The 16,890-nt window shown below is 47.6% G+C and overlaps 1 protein-coding gene and 1 non-coding gene across 2 annotated transcripts; both read right to left on the bottom strand.

The window, feature by feature from the left end:
* Positions 1-104: 104 nt before the first annotated feature.
* LOC125550185 (inorganic phosphate transporter 1-11-like) lies at positions 105-2,126 on the bottom strand. The gene is made up of 2 exons (XM_048713121.1): positions 970-2,126; positions 105-609 (listed from the first exon to the last, which is right to left on the bottom strand). The coding sequence occupies exons 1-2, from the start codon at positions 2,124-2,126 to the stop codon at positions 105-107; spliced, it is 1,662 nt and encodes a 553-aa protein (XP_048569078.1).
* A 10,844-nt stretch (positions 2,127-12,970) lies between these two features.
* Positions 12,971-13,042, bottom strand: TRNAP-CGG. The gene has a single exon. It is a non-coding gene; the product is annotated as a tRNA-Pro (tRNA).
* Positions 13,043-16,890: the final 3,848 nt, after the last annotated feature.

Below are 16,890 nucleotides of genomic sequence, written 5' to 3' on the forward strand. Positions count from 1 at the left end.
CCCTTTCCAATTCGCTAGCTGATATATATATATATATATAGCAGAAGATAAGATGATATTATTACGCTTGCGTGCGCGCATGTGTGCGTGTTCTCATGCATTACTTAATTCATGGACGATGGTGGCTGCCATTCGGTGCTTGAAGGAGGGGCCTTTTCGACGTCCTTGTCCACATGCCCAGCGGCGGCGCCGGCAACGTTGCCGTCCTCGCCGGAGATCTCTTCGAGCGATCGGCCCATCGTCTCAGGGACGAGGAAGGTGAAGAAGAAGCCGAACATGTTGGTGACAGAGAGAAGGATGAGCGCCTGCTTCATGTGCTTGGGGTCGCCCTTGAGGGTGAGGGTCTGCACCCCGAAGGCGGCAACGATGGCGCCTGCCTTGCCCGACGCGGCGCTGATGGCGTGGCATGTAGAGCGGACACGCGTGGGGAATAGCTCGGCCGGCAGCACGAAGGTGGTGCTGTTGGGGCCGAAGTTTGCGAAGAAGAATGTGAGCGCGTAGAGGATGGCGAACAGGGCGTGGCCCTTGTCCTTGAGGTATTCGTATTTGATGCCCATCACTAGCATGAACAGGGACATCATGAAGAAACCAAGGAGCTGGATCAAGTACCTGCATTCAATTCATGGATGCTCAAATTAATGTGTAGGTGTAACGAAACTAACCAAGTCGATCGTGCATGAGCCATGCATGCATATAGGTATGTACTCCCTCCGGCCTTTTTTACTCCGCATATTAGGATTTTGTCCAGTAAAACTTTGCAAAGTTTGATCAAATTTATATTTAAAAACTATGAACATCTATAATATCAAATATATACACTATGGAACTAAATTTCAAAATGGATATAACTATATTGATTTGGCTTTGTGAATATTGATACTTTTTTCTATAAGTTCGATGAATGTAGAGATACGTTGATTTCGAACAAAACTTATATGCTGACTTAAAAGGACCGGAGGGAGTACATACCTTCCCATCTTGTCGATGAGTGCCACGGTGACCCAGTAACCGGGGAAAGTGCCGAAGAGGGCGATGAGGAACATGGCTCGTGATATCACGAACACCTCTTTGAGCGCGTTCATGGAGCCCGGGGTGCCGGTGAGGTTGATGGCTGGGAAGATGTCCTTTTGTGTCAGGTTCTGGCTGTAGAAGGCGATGTCGAGGAGGAACCACGTGGTGGTGGTGCCGATGAGGTGCAAGCCGTGACGCCGCGCAAACTCCATGGACAGCAGAGAGTATTCGTTGGCCGCCCTAAACTTGGAGAGCTTCTCCTGCTCCTCGTCGATGCGGATCTCCAGCACTTTCTGCATGTCGTTGGTAGCCTGCTTGGCGTTACCCTCGATGAGAGCGGTGTACCTGGCGGTCTCGGGCATCTTCATCCGCCAGTAGAAGGTGGCCACCGCGGGGAACGCCCCGAGCATGAGCACGACGCGCCACATGTAGTCCGCCCCGGGCCACTGATCCATTTGACCATCAACCGTCAGGCCATGGTGCGCATCCCACGCCGGTGCAGGGTTGTAGTGGAGGAAAATGGCGGAGACGATCATGGACACGAGGCCCGCGAAGATGATGCCGACGCCCTGCATGGCGAAGACGGCGGCGATGAAGGCGCCGCGGGTCTTCTTGTTGGCGTACTCGGACATGATTGTGGCGGACAGCGGGTAGTCCCCGCCGATGCCGAAGCCGAGCCAGAAGCGGAAGAAGCAGAGCGTGCCGATGACGGCGCTGGCAGAGCTCCCGAAGGAGAGGCCGGAGCCGATGGCGCACACGGCCATGAGGACGAGCGTGATCCCGTAGACGCGCTTGCGGCCGAGCTTGTCCCCGAAGTAGCCGAAGACGAGCTGGCCCATGAGGGTGCCGACGAGCGCGACCCCCGTGACCATGTTGTTGATGCGCACGGGCATGGTGCCGGGTTTGCCGATGTCGGCGTTGCTGTCCGGGTAGTAGAGGCGGCCGAGCAGCTTGGAGACGGTGGTGATGCAGAAGAGGTCGTAGGCGTCGGTGAAGAAGCCCATGCCCGCGATGACGATGGCCTTCATGTGGTACATCTGGGTGCGCGCCGAGTCCAGAGCGTCCAGCACCGCGAGGTTCTGCCCCCCTCCGCCGCCCGCCCCATTCTCCGCCATCTCGGTCCCGACTTTTTTTCGATAAAGGGCGCTTTTATGAGACTGTGTCTCAACTCTCGACCCAACTCCCGTGTTAATTTGGTGCTTTGCTGCTTGCTCGCCATGGTTCTTATAACTGTGCTCCGGCCGGAGATAATGACGATGAAGGAGAGGACGGCGGCAACAAGGGAAAACTGTCCTCATCGCTCGTAGCCTCCGTCTGCCTCGTGCTGGTTGGCTGGCAGCATATTCCGCATACTAATCGGATCATACATTCCTCATCGTTTGAACACACACGGACATACTTTTACAAGTTTAATACACCGGGACAAACATACACGACAGAATAATACCCTTGACAAAGACGAAAAATAAACAAGCAGCCGTTCCCATCTAGAAAATGGCGGGAAGCGAGGCGTGTGCTTATTTTGTCTCTCTCGTGAAATTTACTTGGAGGCTAGCGCTGGGGAACGCACCTCGACATGGCAGGAGCGAAGGTAACTAAGGCACAAATGTGTCTTTTTGGCAGGATATTCCGCAACCAGTCGACCCCCCTTGCTGGTCGGCGATAGGTAGGTACTCCCTCTGTCCTAGAATATAGAATATAGGAACGTTTTCACCATTATGCCAGTGTTAAAAACGTTATTATATTATGAAACGGAGGGAATAGTACCGTAAGAACAAAGGAAGGTCCAGCTGTCAACATAGTTTTCCAACGGTTGCAGGCCAACTGTCTGAATCATCGGTGTCGTGTGTGGTAATAAAAAAGACTGTTTTGCTACACCTCAGTCAGTCAGCTGAGATTTAGCAGAGTGCCGGTCAAGTTCATGGCCATTCGATCACTAGCATTGAGATTGTGTGAGGCTTGATGCCGTGATGGCTGATGTATTTCTGTATCGCTGTCCATCGTCATGGGATGTGCTTCGTATAAAAATAGTTTTGCCCCTGACCTGGGCCATTCGATCAAATGCATTGAGATTCATGTGTCATGCAATGTAGTTTGGCAGATCGTTTCCCACCTTTGCCTGCGCCTCGTCGCAGCAAATATAGATTGCGCAGCAAATCTCGCTTCCCTTGTAACGGGCTGGCTCATCAAGCTTACCGACTTTTCAGTTTTTGGAACCTTCCACCAGTTTTCGGAAGTTTACACCGGTTTTGAAAAGCTTCCGGCCATTTTTCTCTTCATTTTTCTGCCGGTTTTACTCGTCTTATATAAAAAAACATTATGCTTAATTTCAAAATGGCCATTCTAAAATTAGTGAAAACTTTCAAATTTATTATTTGAAAAATCATGATTATTTTATAAAATGCATTACTATTGAATATTTTTGAAGTTCATGATTGTTTTAAAATCACTGAACATTTTTTAAATTTGTGAACACTTTTGAAAATTATTGAAGACCTCTTATATTCATGATCATTTTTTTCTGATTTCGTTATTTTTTTCAAAAGAAACAAGAAAATTGGTAGCCTTCTTCCCGCGAGATAATAGAGCGGTGGTAGCAAAAGGCGAGCAACAAAAAAAAGAACAAGAACCCGAGTGAGCCAGTTATTGGGTCGGCCCATGTTGATTGACCTGTGCATTATAGGTACAAAAGGATCATGCGGCGCGGAATAGCTGCACCCACATTTATTATTTCTCATGCGGGCTAGCCTATTTTGTTGGGTCGGTAGCCGCACATTCTAGGGCCTGTGATTCTTTATATGAATGAGTGAAATGAATTTCTCTTATTCTACCCAACACGGGCAAATTGCACATGCATAACGGTTTTGTGTATTTTCTTGGGTTTTCGAATGTTTCACCGATTTTTCGGTTTCCTTTTCTTTTTATGCAGTTTTCTTCAGGATTCCCTCCGACATTTCAGTTAACATTTCATTTATTTTCTCCTTTTTGTGTTTCTTTTTCCTTCCTCTTCTTTTTAATACAAGCGTAATTTTATGAACATTTTAAAATTTTATATATTTTCATAAATTAATGAAACTTGTGAAATTCGTACATATTTTTGAAATTAAATAGAATGTTATAAAAATCCATGAAATTTTAGTAGTTCAGCAACATTATTTCTAAAACTGGATAGCATTAAAATTTTTTGAACATTTTCTAAATACATGAATACCTTCAAACATTCATAATCATTTTATTTTTATATTTTCATAATATATTAATTTATAAACTTTTATAACAAAAAATCCTTTGAAATAAAAAATAATAAGGAAACAGATACATTATTGGGCCAGCCATTCAGAGGCCTCGTAGGAGAACTCATGAGCGAAAGGACTAAAGGCCTAAAGATGAATAAAGAAACTTGCCTTTTTGAACCTTTTTTGAGATCTACTCTTTCCCTTTGAGAGATGAAGAAAAAGATTGAGGATCCACACGGGCACAACACCAGCGTGAACTTGACTCTCTTTATTTTTATCAGTTTTAGGGATGTAAAGTTATGCGCTTTAACGGTTTGTTTGAACTGAGGGAACATACAAGTGTATAATTACAAGATGTTTTGAAGTCCCTTTCAGCTATACTACGGGCCTGTTCGGAAATGGCCCAGCTCCTCTGAATCCTCAACTCCCGCTCCTCCACCCAAAATGCTGCTCCTTCTAAAAAATAGCACTAAAAAAAACTGTTCGGCAACAGCTTCGCTCCCGATCCAGGAGGAGAGCTCCAACCGTTTTCCACTTGGCGGTGGCAATTCTTCCGTAAATCTTATCAACTCTGTGATTTTCCAGATCTGAGATCCTGAAAACTGTAGCTCCGTGGAATTGCACTGTAGCCTGCTCCGCTCCAGATTTTCAACTCCGCAGAGTTCGGGCGTTCGGCACCGGCTCCACAAGCGGAGTTGAGGAGTGGAGGGAATCCAAACACACCCTACATATGAGCACATGGCCACAACACACGAAGAATCTTCTCAGCTTGACTATAGCCACTAATAGGAGTTCCACACACCACTCTCATTCTTATTTTTCCTTGCCACATGCCTGCAAATTCTCATAGATTTTTGTCAGTGTTCGGGCCTTTTGTGAACGTACAACATCGTCGTTGGTCTTGTGGTGCCTCCTAAAGAAGTGACAACTCAGAGCTTCTTGAGTTGCCAGTCAAGCTGAAGGGTTGTACGCTAGCGGACAGATCAAGTCTCCGATAGAGTGGTCCACATGCTGCATCACCAGGTTCTGCATTGTAAAATTGGAAGATGAAGATGAGCGCATGTCTGGAAGGAATTAATCTGGCGATGCAGTGGAGTGCACATCAGTTTGTGGTGGAGTCTGATTCAGCAGAGCTCGTTGCTATGGTTAATAGTCCCAGCCGGGATGGCTCTGCTCTCTGCCAGCTTGTGGGTGAGATCAAGCATCGTATGGCTTCAGACCGGTGTACAAGCCTGAAAAAGATACCCCGAGCCCAGAACCATGCGAGCCACCTGCTTGCAAAATTCGGCCGTGAAGAGAATCGTACTGTGGTATGGTTAGGAGCAGGTCCTGCAGGGCCGTCTCCAGAAATTTGAGGCCCCGGTGCGATACAAAATGGACCCCTAAATTTCGGAACCTGATAGAAACATTATAGTTGCACTTAATTATTTAACTTAGTTTTATTTCAATCATGTTTAGAAATATACCGAGTATTAGTGTAAAATAAAATAGATTGTACTAAGTCGATAGTAATATTCTACGGATCAGCAACATCAATATTTATGAAAATATCTACTCCCTCCGTCTGAAAAAGCTTGTCCCTCAAAGTGATGTATCTCGCACCAAGTTGATGATAGATACATCCATTTGAGAAAAGCTTGGGACAAGTTTTTCGGACAGAGGGAGTAGTGTTTTTTAAATATATTTATTTAGTACAATGGCTCGACGAGCTAAAGTATATGATAAATTGATGAAAATATCTAGTGTTTTTGTAACTAGTAATATCATAGAGACGCCATAATGTGGAAATAATTCTGAAACTGAAAAACAAGACCACATCCCAGTTTAGGCTTAGCGTGGAATACTAACAATAAAAGTAATCCATGTACTTAGTAGGAGGGTAGCAGAAAGTTACCTACTACCAATCTACGATCATGGACTTACGCCTGTGTGAACGAGGCCATGTCGGCGGCGAACTGTTGCACAACGCTGGCCAGAGGTCGTCCTGCTCGCGCAAGAGGGAGGAGATATTCCGCCACTACGGGAAAACGGTCCTACCCCGACGGCCAAACCTATGCCTACGGCGGCCGTCGGCCTAGTTTGAGATATGCCGACAGCCCAGTCCTGGCCGTCGGCCTACCCTGGCCGTCGGGTTACACGGAGCTATGCCGACGGCAGCCGTCGGCACAGAACGGCCGTCGCCGTAGATTCAGACATGCCGGCAGCAGCCGTCGGCATAAACCAGCCGTCGGCATACCTGTGGGTCCGGCGACCCCGCCCGTGACTGGCGGCTAACGCCGTCAACCCTATGCCGACGGTCGGGACGGGCGGCCGTCGGCATATCTCCACATGCCACGTCACCGATCTGCGGCACGGCGCCTCCCAAAACCCTGCCGTTTCTATGCCGACGGCAATGCCGTCGGCGTAGCTATATATTTTTTTACATGCGTTTTTTTCATATGTTTTTATGTTTTTTTACGTATGTTTTTATGCTTTTTCAATATGTTTTTATGCTTTTTAATGTATTATATGAATATATATGTAGTTTGTAATTTTTTCCATAGATTATGAATATATATATAGTTTGTATTTTTTTCGAGCACATTAATACTGTGTTGTCATGTTCTTTTAAATATAGGTCCTTATTTTTTATTAAAATCAAAAACAGCTATGCGACAGAAGTTTAGTGGCGGTTGCAAACGCCCGGCACCCGTCTCCGGAGTGTGACCCCCTGACGTCCGCGGTGTGCCCCCCTCACGGACGGCGCCGTCGCCAGCATCTGGAGGGCGGAAAGAGCTGCATCGGGTCTATACAGAGGGGACGTTGCTCCCAAGTGTTTCTATGGGATGACCTACCACAACCGAGTGGTGTTGTGGCATGTTCGAAGAGGCGACACGCATCTCCGGGGTGTGGCCCCCTAACGGACGGCGCCGCCACCGGCACCTGGAGGGGGAAAACGGACGCATCGGGTCTACACGGAGGGGTGTAGCAGTCGGTTTGGCCCGGATGTTGCTCCCAGGTGTCCCTTTGAGCTGACCTGACACAACCAGGTGGAGAGGTCCACTGTTCAAAGCCCGTCCATGGAAAGTCAAAGGGCTAGATCTCGTGGTCAACCGCTCCAGGGTTAGGCGGGACGGGGCCCTGGGGGTAGCAATGCCACCGGAGCATCGCACCGGCCCCGCATACAGGCGGGGTGGTGTGGTGGCATGCCCGAAGAGGCGGCACGCGTCTTCGGGGTTTGGCCCCCCTCACGGACGGCGCCACCGCCGGCACCTGGAGGAGGGAAACAGACGCGTCGGGTCTACACGGAGGGGATCTTGCTGTGGGTCTGGCCCGGATGTTGCTCCAAAGTGTTCCTATGGGCTGACCTAACACAACCGGGTGGAGAGGTCCACTGGTCAAATCCCGTCCGTGCAAAGTCAAAGGGCTAGATCCCGTGGTCAAACGCTATAGGGTTAGGCGGGACGGGGGCCCTGGGGGGTAGCAATGCCACCAAAGCGTTGCACCGGGCCCTCATACATGCGGGGTGGTGTGGTGGCATGTCCGAAGAGGCGGCACGCGTCTCCGGGGTGTGGCTCTCCCTCACGGACGACGATGACACGGTAGTAGACGTTCTGCGGTAACGATGCAGCGTGAATATTATTAAATACTCGGAGCGCGATAAAATCATGAGTTTTTCACACGACGTGGGCACATGTGCTATAGGACCGATGGTAATTTTTCATAATTTTTTGTGATGGAGAAGTATATGAACACTTCCCTCTACGCGGATTGTTCTTCGCGCGTCTACGACTGTGGCCGGCGGCCTCCGGGGGCTAGCATGCCGCCAAATCTTGCGTAGGCGGCCTCTCACAAGTCTAGAAGTGTTGTGGCGGTTGCAAACGCCCGACACGTGTCTCCGGGGTGTGCCCCCCTCACGGACGGCGCCGCCGCCTGCACCTGGAGGGGGGAAACGGACGCGTCGGGTCTACACGGAGGGGATGTAGCTGTGGGTCTGGCCCGGATGTTGCTCCCAGGTGTTCCTATGGGCTGACCTGATACAACCGGGTGGAGAGGTCCACTGGTAAAAGCCCGTTCGTGGAAAGTCAAAGGGCTAGATCTCGTGGTCAAGCGCTCCAGGGTTAGGCGGGACGGGGGTCCTGGGGGGGTAGCAATGCCACCGGAGCGTCGCACCGGGCCCTCATACATGCCGTACGGTGTTGTGGCATGTCCGAAGAGGCGGCACGCGTCTCCGGGGTGTGGCCCCCCTCACGGATGGTGCCACCGCCGGCACCTGGAGGGGGGAAACGGACGCGTCGGGTCTACACAGAGGGGATGTAGATGTGGGTTTGGCCCGGATGTTGCTCCCAGGTGTCCCCGCGCGAACCATCTCCCTCCGACGGACTTTGATCCGTCGCCGCCCCTACCCCAACCCCCACCGTCGACGACCCTCCCTTCACTCAGCTGACCTACTAAGCTCCACATCGAGCACGCGAGGCGGCGACCATGTGCTCCCAGACCCGCGATCAGGCCACGGCCTCGGCGGACGAAGCTGCTCGAGTTTGGCGCCTTCCCTCCCCTCTGTGTGGCTCCCGGAGAGGAGAGGGCCGAGTGGTTAAAAAACATTAAAAATCCATATGAAATAATAATACATTAAAAACATAAAAAGAAAAATTATAACTATAAAAAACATTAAAAAATCTATATGAAATAAAAAACATAAAGAAGGAAAAATATAAACTATTAAAACACAGCCCACGCATAACTGTATTAACTTCTTAATTTTTTTGAAAATGTAAACAAGGTCTAAAGAATATGAAATTTGGCGTGGTACAGCTTTATGAGTCCTAAAATGCATGGAAATTTTTCGAGAACATTTACTGTATTTTAACATGTTTATTTGGTCAACATTAGTAGGCTAAACAAACACAAAAAATTTCATGTGTTCCTATTGGCTGGAACCAGTATCCCCTGGATCGATGACGTGGCGGGGCAGCCCACCACCACCACGCATCGCACACACCAGCTATCAACCCAGCCCACGTGCACGTACAGTCCAACCACTCCTCGATCTCTTTTTCTCCTCACAGAAGCGCAGCAGCAGCGCACGTACAGCGCCCTCGACGGACTACCCCGCCGCTGCCCCCCGCCGGACTCCCGCGCCACCGCCCCTCGCAAGATCCTCCTCCGACGCCCCTCGCTGGACCCTGCCATGCATCTCACCTCCTCCTTCTCTTTCTGCCATCTTCCTCTATCTCCCTCTGTCCATTCAGCACCGCCGGAGTAGCAGCGGCACTGCCAGAGAAGCAGCAGCGCTGGAGTTGCCGCGGCCTACAGTCTCCTCCCGCAGCCACCTCCTAGTCGGGGGCAGTAGTCAAGGCCCGCCGCACCACCAGCTGCGCCATCGAGTCCGTGCAGGCCGTCTGCCTCTCTCTCCTAAGATCTCGACGACCACGGTGGCGACCTCGACGACGACGCCGCGCGGACGACCTCCACGATGACCACGGGGGCGACTTGGGGTCTTGACGGATGCAAGGGACCTCTGCACATCCGCGGCTGCTGCTCCGGCCATGTCCGCTGTCGTCCTCTGTTGCTCCGACCATGCTATACGTGGGACGCCGGACATGCTGTACGCCGGACGCCGGACACTCTGCTCGCCGGTCGCCGGCCGGACGCTGTTTTTTTAATTAACTAAAAGCATATGAAGGAGGCGCCACGTGGCAGAGCTATGCCTACGGCAAAGCCGTCGGCATAGATGCCGTAGGCATAGCCCTGCCGTCAGGAGAAGCCAGGGGACGACACGTGGCGCAGGTATGCTGACGGCTAGACCGTCGGCATAGCCGTCGGCATACCTGCGCCACGTGTCGTCCCCTGAATCGCCAGCGCTGTTGACGGCGCCGTCTGTTGCTGTCAGACGGAAAACAACACCGACGGATGCAAGGGACCTCTGCACATCACGGCCGCCGGCAAAGCTGGATACCATCAGGCTGCTTCCAATGCATGGGTGCTTAGATGAGGTGCTAAGCACATTAAATAGCTTAGCAACTATACTCCCCAATGCATAGGTGCTTAGCTTATGGTTGCTAAGCTTGCTCCATTTAATGATTTAGCAACTAAAGCTCTTCATGTATTGGTGGGCTTCCTTTCTTTAAATGTTTTGCCTAGGTTCACGCGCTTAGCATTGGTTCTTCCTGGGTCACCATACTCATCTCTCTCCTCTTAAATAACTTGCCACATCAGATTTTTTGCCTACGTGGAAGGCTTAGCACCTGTACAAGGTGGAGCATTGGGAGGGGCCTCATGGAAGAAGAGTACAGCTCCACCATCATGATGTACGACGCTAGATTTCAGGGCAAGATCTCTTTCTTCCTCGGGGCCGCCATCAACAATGGTTCGCCGCAGATCCATTGGACCGTGGTTAATTGGTTTTCAAGGCGGCGCGAGGCAATCAGGTGAATTGTTGGATTAGGGCAGTGCGACGCTTTGACTCGACGTAAAATGGGGCCCGCGCAGGCACCCATTTTCCCGGTTTCTCGACGCGTGGGGCGTTTCGCAGCTGAACCGTTTACATCGGGCACTCGCAGATCAGGCGTACGAACCAGGGTTTCTCTTATTTTTTCACCGATGGGGGGCCCCACGTTTTTTGGGGGCCCTGTGCGATCGCTCACTTCGCACGGCCTCATCGACGGGCCTGAGGTCCTGAATCTATTCAAGACCTCATCCTCAGGGATTGTAACATTTCTTACACTTAATTAATACAATCCCCTTTACCCCGCAAAAAAAAGATTATAAAATAATTGATAAAGTTCGGCAATTATGTGCCATTGCTGCAACGGAAAGAAGAGAGATTGTGCATCTCATCCCTTAAACTTGAGCCACCACGGCTGGTCTAATGCTCACTATTTTGAAGCTTGACCCGTAAAACAATTGTTGTACGGTATTTTCATTAATAATAAAAGTTATGTACAAAAGTCTGAACTAAGGAAAAAATGGTAGCACAAAAGGTTATCCAATTCCAGTTTTCTCTAACATGTTAGTATTTAGGAGTGATTCTGTAGATTATCAATGACTCAATTCACTAATCCACGCTATTGACATTCTTATCTCTGCTTTTGATCTTGACCATCAACAGGTCCTTCTTGAGCTATGATTTTCATGACTTCACTACATGAGTTTCATTCGTAATGATCTTCCCACTTTGCTCCAAATATTCTAGCAACCCAAAATGATATGTCTTGGGGATAATGGAACCCCGTCAGCTGTGAGCAAAAGAGGAGTCGCGGAGAAGATGTTGTGTTGTTTCCTCCACATTTTCATTATTGAATGCACAATCATAAAGTACATGTGCATGCCTTTTTCGTTTGAGTAGACTTTTGGATTCTATCATGAATGATTATCCAAAAAAAGTTTTGTGTCTGAGTCCGCTACTTGCTTTCCAGAGCCATTTTCATAAAGAAAGCATGGTGGATATTTTCTTAGTAGTTATGTTTATTTGTTGGTAATAATGTTTTTCATATACTCAAAATAAGGTGGATATTTAGTAGCACGAGTCAAAGGAATTTGCAAACGAAGTGTTTTAAGCAATGCAAGAAATTTTGCAAATCATTTTTCATGGCCTTGACAGCTAATGAATGCATCAGAAGTTTTTCTCAGAAAAGAAGTCGTTTAGTGGATACCAGTGATGTGATATAGTCATATCCCGCTTTTCGCTTCTTTTTCTTCCTTTTTTACGAAGAGATTATAGTATTACTCAAAAGTCTCAAGAGTACGGTCAAGTTTAAAACATCTAAAGTGTTGGGGGAGTGCTGATCCAGGCCAAACAACACTACGCCGCTGAGATCCACTAAAGTTTGGCCATAAAGTGAGTACAATTATTCTGGCACCGGCAAATATAAGTAATACAGGAATTACGTTCCATCAAGCTTCTCTTGATTTCCTCGAACAAAAAGCATACTTTGATTTGTTGCCATCTTTACTTTTGATCATAATGACCGTCTCAAGGCAATCACTTTCAACATCAATAGGCCGGGTACTCCGTTGAAGCGCCAACCTCATACCTTCAGGCAGAGCTGGAAGCATTCTAATCTATAAGGAGGCTAGCCAACTTGCCTCCATGGACCTCCCTGATTTCCTGCACTTCTGGCCGTTGGATCCGGTCAATCTGGTCTTCAAATCATTCTGGGACGTTGGATCTGCTCCATTTTTTTCACCTTGTTTTAGTTTCGTAGGACTAATGACCGGTGGGCTCGTGCTTTCTTGCGATTGGTTGGGTGAGCTGTTTGTGGGTCCGAGCAAGCCTGTCCTCGTACGCCTCGCCTCGTGTGGCCTGCTGTTGGTGTTTCCTCCCACTATTGCGTCCATTGTTTTGTGGTCACTCGGTCCCCACAACCGCACCCCTCCATCTCTCTCCCTCGCCAGCCGCAATAACACGAACCCTAGCCCCACTTTACGGCCGTACACGGGACACGACCATGACACAAGGACTTGTTGACCTCCGTGATTGCATGCTGGATTCAAATGTGGAAAGCATGTAGTAGTGACTGATTTCCCTTTGATTGTATAATTCAGTCTGTTTATATTGTATTGAGGTTTTCCCTCTCTTAATGAATGAAAGCACCACTGCTGATTGGCTGCGTGCATTATTCACCTTGTTCGGAATCAGAAAAAAAAACGAAAGAAGGCAGCGCTGGTAAATTTCGGTCAAACTTAGCTGAACTATAGGCAGATGCTGGGTTCTAATCACCAACAACACAGTCCAAAAATTTGGGGTGTTCCGAGAATCGAACTCGGGACCTCTCGCACCCGAAGCGAGAATCATGCCACTAGACCAAACACCCAATTCGGTTAATGTCCAATCACCAAGTCCCTTAATCAACAGCAGGCATATTATTTGTCCATCCCTCGCCGTTGATGAGCTATGATAGTGAATGGCTATTAGGCGCTTGTTCACGTGGAGGAGGGCCAGCAATGAATTTACTGTTCACCCTGGAATAGATGAGTTGGGGAGCAGCTATGAATTTATGATCGTTCCCCCAGTAATTATTTTCATTGTAGTTGTAGGGTATCTATCGATTAGCATGGTTGGAGGGCCGTACGTACATCCTGCGCCCGCTTCACCATGACACCATTTTTATTTTTATACCAAGATAGCAAGAAGGGCCCACAAATCAGAGATAATAAAGCGGAAAAAATTGTGGGTCCAGCAAAGAGTCGAACCGGCGCCCTGGTTATGCGTTAGAGTGTCACTTACCAGACCAAGGCCTAAGGTATAGTTTTGTTTCCATACATAATTTACTTGACCTTTCGCACCCTTAAATTCAAATTCGTTCGAAATTTTGCAGACGATAACGAAGTTTCTCCGCCGGAGGTGGGGGGGGGGGATCAGAAGAAATGGTTTTGTGGTTGTTTTCCAAAGCAATACCGACCAAAAAACAACAATGCCTAAACCTGAACCTTAGCCTGAGCTTAAACCATAACCCAAACCCAAGCCTCAGCCAATGCACAAACTCGAGCAGGAGCTATAACCGAAACCTGAGCCGTTGCAAAAACCAGAGCCTAATCCCAACCCTAAGCCCGAGTCCAATCCAGAACCCAAGCCCAAGCTTGAGCCAATGCCCAAACTAAAGCCAGAGCCGAAACCGAAACCAGATCCTAAGCCAGAACCATCGCAGAAACCAGAAACTGGGATAGTTTCCCCTTAATGAGATAGGAAAAATACTTCCTCGCAGTGGCACCAGAAAAAATGTGGATTACCTTTAATCCGGTTTCAGATGTAGATAGTTTCCCTTTTCTGTAGAGATGATGCTAGGTTAACATACCCATGAGAAGCCTTGCTACCGACAAGGTGATTTCTACCAGCACTTGCTAACTAATAGCTCCAGTTTCCCGGACCGGAATCACAAAATTTTAAGGGAGAAACAATAATACGAAAAATAGGCCAGGGCTTAAGATATTGCCTGCAGATGTATACTTGAGCTTGGCATTTTATCCATATATTTAACATGACTCGGGTAGACACCGTTACAAATGCGTAATTAACATGATGTTTGTGGGAGATGCATTCAAATAACTTCACGACCGATATGCAGCCGCATCATGGTTCAATTGTCTAACCAAGGCCCTTATCATCTCGCTCGGTTACATCAATTGTTAAGGATGAATCCAGACAAACACATTGGGTATTTAATGACTGCACCGTTATATCCCAAAGAATAATTTTCAGCTATATCATACTAATCTTGCTGTCACCAATGTTTGGCATAGCTTTTGGCTCCTCTCTTCATGTAACCTTTCCATGAATGATCTTTGGGATCCCAGGAACCTGCGGGGCCTAGGAAAAAAGTAGAGACAAGAGACAATTTTTTTCCACAACACATGAAAATAATGTTACTTCAAAGTACACCAACAATCACATTGCGCGAGTACATGGGGTTGCGAGGCTAGGACTCAAACTTAGCCTAAGTGGACTACCCACGCATCATAAATAAATCACAAGCAAAAGTCATTGTAGATAGTATACTTGAAGATGAATGATTGATAATAGTCTCAAAATGCCTCTATGAAGTACTCTTGATTACAAATGAGTGCGGTTTTTCCAAGCTCGAGGTACCCTCTATCTATACCGTTCACAACAGGTTCTATTCCCTCGAGATCTCAACCATGTTACTGTAGCAACTGTACCTTTGTTGTCTCCCCACGTTCTCTCTCTAGCCTGTACAGCAGCCTCTGTCGGACGTCTCAGTCGCCTCTCTCTCATTTTCTTATTCTCTCTCCCTCTTCTGCATTCGCTCGCTCCCCTCTCTCATTTTCTTGCTCTTCTTCTCTCTCTCTAATAGGAACAGCTGCCACAATAGTCAACACATCTCTCTTTCCTCACACTCCGATTCTCTCTCTCTCACCTTGACATGACATGCATGCACAGCACTATCTCTCACAAGCTCGTCTCCTCACGCTTTCTCTCTTTCAGATGCAGTCTGACACTCTGACATGCATGCACAAGCTCTCTCATCTCTCTCTCTAGAAAGCACATGCATGCGGAACAAGACAACGTATGCACTGTGCCTTCTCTGTTAATCACAAAAGACAAGCGCTGGTGCACTGAGAAGTGGTCATGTGATGCACGGATCCCCACGCGAGTGGACGGCCAAGATAAACGGTACCGTGGAGCTCGAGCTATGCAAGAACTTTCTGATTACAAATTTATGGCTAAAGTTAGGGAGACGAGGGCTATGGAGATGAGATGGCGACGGTAGATGGAAATGGCCGCAGCTGGATGGCTAACTGGCTGACTCCTAGCTGGCTAACCCCTCGAACGAAAGGGTTTCCTTCTCCTTATATTCTCCTTATATTCATTCTGGCACATATGTAGATTTTTCCATGCAAGGTGGAATAAATTGCAATAACATATATCTGACATTTTAAGGTGCATGAACATTTCTTAACATACACTGACGTTTTACGTACAAAAGAAATGAAATGCTGGAACAAGTACCTTGAGTTAGGTAAACATTTATTTTACTTACATGACCATTGTTCATAATGGAATGAAGAATTTCCAATGAAGGCTGGTTCATTTTCACAAGCTAGGCAACTTTTTTTTGTTGGTATAACTGAACAATTTGTGTATAGTCGAAACTGTTGTGGTGTATAGAGACAATTACCTTGAGTTACACATTAGCACTAAATCATTCTTTAGTGTATTTTCTTTGGCGGGAAAAAATTCCGATCAATTAATCAACTGCTATGGTAGTACAAAGAACACGAAAGTAACAGAAATTACATTCAGGTCCGTACACCGTATAGAGACAACTACAAGTACTCAAGCAGTCTTTAAGTTTATTTGATACAAAAACATGTGGTAGATCTTGTAGTTTTATTGTACATGTACAAGAGTGACATATGTTCGAAAGGTCCAGCTAGTGGAAGTGGACTATGACGCCAAAACCTAATACTGCCTTTGACGTTGCACTTGAAAGTTATGATTTTCTAAAAATCAAGCTTTGAGAAAGGAACACATATCTGCATGCTGTAGCTTTTTTTTTTTAGAGAAAGAGAGGGCATATATAGCTGCAGTTCTTAAGTATACGTATATTTGTAGCTCAGATCATGTCTCATATGCCGCATCTCAAGCACAGGTGGTGGGGCCATGGTACCATGACTGCCAAGTACTTTTTCGGTTGAGATCAGAATATCTACCCTAAACCCTACACTATTTATGGGTGTAATATGGTGATGTACCAAGAAAAATGTGATTAATCTGATAATTTAGCATGTACTGGAAGTAACAGACAGCTAGGCATCAGTACAAATAAGCTACAATCTTCACACAAAAATTACGCTTTGAGATATGCCGAGATGCTACTTGCATTGTAGCCCCAGGCTAAACCAAGAGTCCTCTTGGCGCGAAACTCGACCGCTTGAGTGACAGTCTTGGTCTCCATGTCAATAGCAAGCACCGAAGCTGTGTGCTCGCTTTGGCAGTAGTCAATCTTGGCTAGGAAGTGAACAATGGCATCACTCCGCAGGCTGAGGATGGGCATGCCAACATGGAGAGTCGACAAGGTTGGAAGGGTACCCGCGGTACGAGAATCAACCTTTATATGGGTGGAATCGAGCTTGCATTCTGTATGCCAATCCTTGGGCCAGGAGTGACGAGCCTTCTTGATGCCCCCGCTGCGACCTCCCA

This window comes from Triticum urartu, chromosome 4 (assembly GCF_003073215.2).
Source record: "Triticum urartu cultivar G1812 chromosome 4, Tu2.1, whole genome shotgun sequence".
Taxonomy (NCBI): domain Eukaryota; kingdom Viridiplantae; phylum Streptophyta; class Magnoliopsida; order Poales; family Poaceae; genus Triticum; species Triticum urartu.